This window comes from Panulirus ornatus, chromosome 25 (genome assembly GCF_036320965.1).
Source record: "Panulirus ornatus isolate Po-2019 chromosome 25, ASM3632096v1, whole genome shotgun sequence".
NCBI classification, from domain to species: Eukaryota; Metazoa; Arthropoda; class Malacostraca; order Decapoda; family Palinuridae; genus Panulirus; species Panulirus ornatus.
In genome coordinates, this window is record NC_092248.1 from 7,244,222 (window position 1) to 7,251,268 (window position 7,047).

Consider the following 7,047-nt stretch of genomic DNA (forward strand, 5'->3'; position numbering starts at 1 on the left):
TTTGTGATAACGCACACCCTTCGGGTTTTAAATTTAAACTCAAAGGGCTGGGCTATAGGACGTGGTATGTGTATATTACCATGCACAACGCTAACTGGAAGTGCTGACGGATTCATACACACAATAAACTAAATTTCTCCATCACTCCCTTAAAGCATTCTCTCCTCGTGCCCCCTGCGATTGCAGTGTGTTCTCTGTCCCAAATACCTTCTCACGTCGAGACCCGAGACACCTCCCTCCCTCCCTCCTCCTCTTCAGCTTGGCATCATTGCAGAAGAAACGCGTCACAGATGGAAATCGTAGAGGGGGAGAGGGGGGGAATATGAAATTGATATACGTCCCGTCATTTCGACGCGCAAGAGAATTTCTCTCTCCTCGTAAGGTTTCCCCGGGGGGGGTGGGGGGGTGATTAATGTCCCCCTACCCTCTCTTCTCGTCCCTCTTCCTTCCTTCCTTCCTTCCTTCCATCTTCAAGAACAACCAGCATTCGTTAGTGAAGCCAGTTCTCTCTCTTTTTTTTTTTTTTTTTTTTTTTTTTTTTTTTACCTGGTTTCTGAAGGAAGAGTTCAACCCGAGTACAGACCGGCGGTTCGACCCCCTTGAACACGACGGTGCGGCCCTTGAACACGACGGTGCGGCCCTTGGACACGACGGTACGACCCTTGAACAGGACGGTGCGACTCTTGAGCACGAAGGTACGGTCCCGGAGCACGACGGTGCGACCCTCGAGCACGACGGTACGATCCTTGAGCACGACGGTACGATTCTTGAACACGACGGTACAACTCTTGAACACGACGGTACGACCCTTGAGCACGATGGTACGGTCCTTGAGCACGACGGTACAACTCTTGAACACGATGGTACGACTCTTGAGCACGACGGTACGACCCTCGAGCACGATGGTACGATCCTAAATCAAGCACTTGAAGGGAGTGTATCCTGATGGCACTCAGTACAAGCGATTGTATTGCTCTCTGAGCAGAAACTTGCACTCAGCCATAAATAATGGATGCCCACACATAACGTAAACAACAGGCAGCCATATTGCTCCGTGACGTCACAGGGGAGACACACACACACACACACGTAGGAGCCCTCCGTTGCCCTCGCCCGTTGGTCTCAGGGGTCGTTGTGGATGAGTGGTTTCCACAGTCGTGGCGGCGAGAGGCTGGGGGTCATCGCTGGAGCTTTATTCCCAATTCTAGAAATGAGATCAAACACCATATGGTGGGAATTTGGGATATATATATATATATATATATATATATATATATATATATATATATATATATATATATATTATCCCTGGGGTTAGGGGAGAAAGAATACTTCCCACGTATTCCCTGCGTGTCGTAGAAGGCGACTAAAAGGGGAGGGAGCGGGTGGCTGGAAATCCTCCCCTCTCTTTTTTTTTTTTCCAAAAGAAGGAGCAGAGAAGGGGGCCAGGTGAGGATGTTCCCTCAAAGGCCCAGTCCTCTGTTCTTAACGCTACCTCGCTAACGCGGGAAATGGCGAATAGTTTGGAAAAAAGAAAATATATATATATATATATATATATATATATATATATATATATATATATATATATATATATATATATATATATATATATTTTCCCCGTATAAAATTTTACGGTGTATTGGAGTGGGGATTTTGTTTGTGTTTGTGGCATAGAGATGGTGGTGGTGAGGGCAGAGACAAAGCGCAATTGTAGGAGTTAAGGTCAGGTTATCTTACACACACACACACACACACACACACACACACACACACACACACACACACACACACACACCAATCAGCTGGATCGCCCTGTTCGCCGGGAAGTAATTCATCCTTCCCCGTTTATTTATTCATTTTTTTTTTTTCATGACATTATTCATTGATGGGCTCTTTTTGGTGATGTCTGTCTGTCCTGTGCATAGACAGTTTGAAGTCCATTTCGAAGCCTCGGGAGTCGGTTGTGGCGATTGCCTCACCCCTAACCCACCTCACATCTACGAATATCTCATTACGTCACTTCATACTCCGATATCAAGAACATTTGAATATAAACGAGCGAGCCGAAAGTACAGGTTAAAGTTCCCCTTTTTGGACTGCATAAAAAAAGCTCTCAAAACACCTTTTTTTTTTGGGTATTGCATGATCGTATCGCGTAACAAGCTACCTTTGGCGATAAAGAAATGAGTAGGAGAATAAAAGTGGTTCTCTCTAACCCCCTGGCCCAGATGCAATGTTTATGGAAGAGAGAGAGAGAGAGACAAAAAAATTCCTATTTTCAAGGAAGCAATTTTATTCAAATGAAGTCTCAAAGTGCACGTATGAGCCAGCCTTCGTGGAGCGAAGTTTGAAATTGAGTTTTCAAGAAATATAATTCCCAAGAATTACCCAGTCTCTTACACTAATATTGGGCATGTACGTTACATTATATATATGTTTTTTTTCTTTCAAACTATTCGCCATTTCCCGCGTTAGCAAGGTAGCGTTAAGAACAGAGGGCTGGGCCTCTGAGGGAATATCCTCACCTGGCCCCCTTCTCTGTTCCTTCTTTTGGAAAATTAAAAAAAACAAGAGGGGAAGATTTCCAGCCCCCCGCTCCCTCCCCTTTTAGTCGCCGTCTTCGACACGCAGGGAATACGTGGGAAGTATTCTTTCTCCCCTATCCCCAGGGATATATATATATATATATATATATATATATATATATATATATATATATATATATATATATATATATATATATATGTTGGTGTATTGTATTATGATTGACCACTTATATTACTCATGTTTTTATATTTGTTGACTTTTTAAGTTTTTTGCTTTTTCAAAGCAATAGACCAGAATCAGTTGTATTTAAAACAGTTTCTTGTCAGAGTCACATCCATTCACACACACACACACACACACACACACACACACACACACACACACACACACACACACGGGACGTATATGTAGGGAAAACTGGATACAGAGTACTGATGATATTCTCCGTTTTCTGAATAAAGACACGTGTGTATGACGCGTATCCTGTGTGTGTGTGTGTGTGTGTGTGTGTGTGTGTGTGTGTGTGAACACAAACTATGTGTTGATTATCTTCTCGAATGTTAAGGTTTGAGGCATATTTTGCTATCGCTGCATCTTGGTATAATATGTGTTATCAGTATTGTGTAGTGTAGAAGATACCGTATAGTGTTGAACGTACTGTGTGGTGTTGAACATACTGTGTAGTGTTGAACATACTCTGGAGTGCTGAATATACATACTGTGTGGTTTTGAACACATTGTGTGGTGTTGAACATACTGTGCAGTGTTGTACATACTGTGCAGTGTTGAACATACTGTGCAGTGTTGAACATACTGTGCAGTGTGAACATACTGTGTGGTGTTGAACATACTGTGTGGTGTTGAACATATTGTGTGGTGTTGAACATACTGTGTGGTGTTGAACATACTGTGCAGTGTGAACATACTGTGTGGTGTTGAACATACTGTGTGATGTTGAACATACTTTGTGGTGTGTATCGTAAGTTCTTCCACTGTACAATGCTTTGATCATGATTGTCTGGGTGTTCAGGTGTTCGATGTATACTGCATCGATGCTGTAGCATTGCATTGAAGCTGTATCATTGCATGGTGGGGAGACTTGAGATGTATTCACGATCATGTAGTTACTCAGTGGTGGTAACGCGTTACTTTTCTTCGCCAGCAGGTGTACTGTGGTGCGGTGTGGCGGACGGGCGCCGTCTGACCTGACCTGCTGACCTGCTCGCGTCGTCAGCATGCGTCAGCGTGGGCGCTGGTGCGTCGTATGGTGGGCGGCACCCAGGGGCCCTCCGTAAGGCACCTTCCGTAGGAGGAAGGAGGTGACAGGACTTTTTGAGGGCCCCGAAGTCCTTCAGAGAGGCCCCCCCTTATTATTTTCTTCGTCTGGAGAGAGTCGCCGTTGCGGATCGCGATGGGCGAAAGCAGCGCCGATCTCATGGACGCCTCGCCGCCTTCGTCGCCGCCGCCGCCCCCGCCGCCCACCGGCGAGCGGCTCCTCCGCCGCGGGCCGGCCAGGTTCGCGGCGCTCCTGCGGGCGCGGCGGGCCAAGCTCCTGCGGCAGGAGGACCGGCGGCGGAGGCGGAGCAGCAGCAGCCGCCGCCGGACGCTCTCGGTGTCGGACTCGGAGTCCGTGGGCGGCTCCGTCAGGTGCCGGTGCAGCGCCCACAAGGCCCTGTCCAGGACCAACTCCAGCCAGAGCGCCCAATCGGCAGCCACACTGCAAACCCTGGTCTCCAGCTCCTCCGCGTCGAACCGAGGTTAGTGGTGCCTGATGATGTTCTCCTACCTCATCCCATTTTCCTTCTCTCTCCTCCTCCTCTTCCCATTTTCTTTCTTTTTTTCCCCAAACTGGTATAAGTAGACTGTAGCTTATGGTGTTTTTTTTTTGTCCTACCTCATCCCATTTTCCTTCTCTCTCTTTCCTCCTCCTCTTCCCATTTTTTTCCCCAAACGGGTATAAGTAAACTGTTTCTGTTTTCTCTCTCTTTCTCTCTGTTACCGTTGTAGATTCTCAGCTGTTTCTTCTGTTATCCTTTTACTGTTTGTTTGGTGCTACAGCTAGAGTCTCTCCTCACGTAGCGCAGCTGTCAAAGCATCTGTTTTGTCATTCTGTCACATCTGCAAAGAGCAGATGTGTGTGTGTGTGTGTGTGTGTGTGTACGTGTGCTACGCAGTAACATCCAGTGGTCCCTTAGCGGTGGAAGCGGTGACACGCAACTCTCCCCGAGAGAGAGAGAGAGAGAGAGAGAGAGAGAGAGAGAGAGAGAGAGAGAGAGAGAGAGAGACTATCCTGTCATCCCCTGGTAGAGGGCCTCTCTCTCTCTCTCTCTCTCTCTCTCTCTCTCTCTCTCTCTCTCTCTCTCTCTCTCTCTCTCTCCCACCGGGGTCGCATATTACGGGCAGAAAACAAATGTTGAGGACTTGGTGGTGGACTGTGGTGGATGTGGTGAGGGTGGAGTGTGGATGGGGGAAGTTATGGTGGGAGAGGTGGTGAGAGCGTCGGCTTAAGGGGAAGGAGAGGGGGGAAAATGGGAGTGATGGGTAACCAAGTGGGTGAGGTGGTGAATGTGCCTGTGAGGGGCGGAAAGACAGTGGAAGAGATGAAAGGCAAAGTTGAAGGTGATACGGAAAAGGGTTGACTGTGGGAAGGAGAATGGGAAAAGATGAGTGATGGAAGAATGGGGGATGAAGAAGGAAGAGAATGAAAGAAAGGAGACATGTTACCATACCCCCCTCTCCAACCCCTCCCGCAAGTGCGCAGCGTCTTCGAGCGTTACGTTACCCGCGTTACGTGACCCGCGTTACCAGGTCGTTGTAGTAACGGCGGCGTCATGAGGAGGGAAGTATTTCAAGGGTGAGGAGGGGAATCCTGATGAGGTATGATCGATGAGTGGAGCCATGATGCTGGCAGCACATGACTTACTCGCCGATGGGCGTGGGGGCGTGTGGGCGTGGGCGGAACCATGGCCAGAGAAAGACGAGAAGACAGCAGAACGAACCGGGTGTCTGATGTGAGGAGATGGGTAGAAAGGAAAAGTACAGAAGAAATTACAAAGAAAAAGACGAAGAAAGAGGAGGAGAAGAAGAAGAAAAGGAAGAAGATGAAGAAGGAGGAGAAGAAGAAGAAGAAGGATAAGAAGAAGAAGAAGAAGGAGAAGAAGAAGAAGAAGAAGAAGGGAGTTGAAACAAAAGACAGACCAGAGAAAAAGACGAAGAAGAAGAAGAAGATGAAGAAGAAGAAGAAGGATAAGAAGAAGAAGAAGGATAAGAAGAAGAAGAAGGATAAGAAGAAGAAGAAGAAGAAGAAGGGAGTTGAAACAAAAGACAGACCAGAGAAAAAGACGAAGAAAGAGGAGAATAATAATAATAAGAATAAGAATGATAATAATAATGATAATAGTAATAATAATAATAATAAGAAGAAGAAGAAGAGAAAGAAGGGAGTTGGAACAGAAGACAGACGAGGGGGAAATAAAGACGAGGCAACAACAATAAGAATTGAACATTCGTACCTTTTTTTTCCCTCCTTCGTGCTGTCCTGACCCGTCGCACCCCAGACCTACGTTAAGTCTTAAGGACCGCCGGCCACCTGGCGGTGAACGATCCTATTTCTGGGGGGGTCCTGAAGACTGGCGAATCCTTGGAGGACCAGAGGAGACTCCTTGGGGGGGAAGGGAAGGGGGGAATGGGTGGTCCCTGCCTCATCTGTCGGTGGGCGTGGCCAGCGGGCATGTCTGATGGTCTTGCATGATGGAACGCCCCCCTCTCATGCACGCAACAAAGGAAAATGCTCAGAGGGTTTATTTTCTTGTTTTTTTTTTCGAATATAGTTGCATGACGCGTACCTTTTTGGTTCTTATACTTGCGTTTCACATTTTCTCTTTATTATTCATGCCCTGCCCCTGGGTGTCTCCTGCTCATGAAGGGTAATGGGGACCTCACATGTGTGTGTGCGTGTGTGTGTGTGTGTTATTGTTGAAGAGAGCGCGCGCTCTCGCTCGAGTCTGGCGCTTGATATTGTAGCGTCCATCCTCGTGGCGGTGTTTTCTCCTGGGCGCACGTTCCTTGTAGCGCCCTCTCCTGCGTGCGTCCATTGCCGTCAACGCACCGTGTGATACGATTCGTTGTTGTGATTCACACATCAAGCACGACATTCAGCCTCTTATTACCCACGAAGACTTGGGTCCCTTCACCCGCCAGAGAGGCATTGACCCTAGGCATTCGTGTCCTTGTGAAGGTCAAACGTGGAGGGGGGAAAAAGTATTTAACAAGTGTTATTCTTTTTATGAGTGTGTGTGGATTCTTTAAACAAGAGAGGATTAGGATCGGCGGGTCTTTGCCAAGGGAGTCTGCCCTGGATTAGCTGGTTATTTATTTGTATATTTATTTACCCTTGGAAGGAGAACGGAAGAAGGTCGTCTAGCGCGTTGAACATCCACTTTTGGACAGGTTGTAGGCGGTCGCCCTCGCTTTCAAGGATAAGATCGCTTAGTGCCA

At 47.3% G+C, this 7,047-nt stretch overlaps 1 protein-coding gene across 1 annotated transcript; it reads left to right on the forward strand.

Moving 5' to 3' along the window:
• Positions 1 to 3,718: 3,718 nt before the first annotated feature.
• LOC139757141 (uncharacterized) lies at positions 3,719 to 4,431 on the forward strand. Its single transcript, XM_071677238.1, has one exon. The coding sequence runs from the start codon at positions 3,962 to 3,964 to the stop codon at positions 4,310 to 4,312; it is 351 nt and encodes a 116-aa protein (XP_071533339.1). The 5' UTR covers positions 3,719 to 3,961; the 3' UTR covers positions 4,313 to 4,431.
• Positions 4,432 to 7,047: the final 2,616 nt, after the last annotated feature.

Bases quoted from the DNA above. Each gene is read 5' to 3' on its own strand.
- LOC139757141 (XM_071677238.1), top strand. From the start codon at position 3,962: ATGGGCGAAAGCAGCGCCGATCTCATGGACGCCTCGCCGCCTTCGTCG.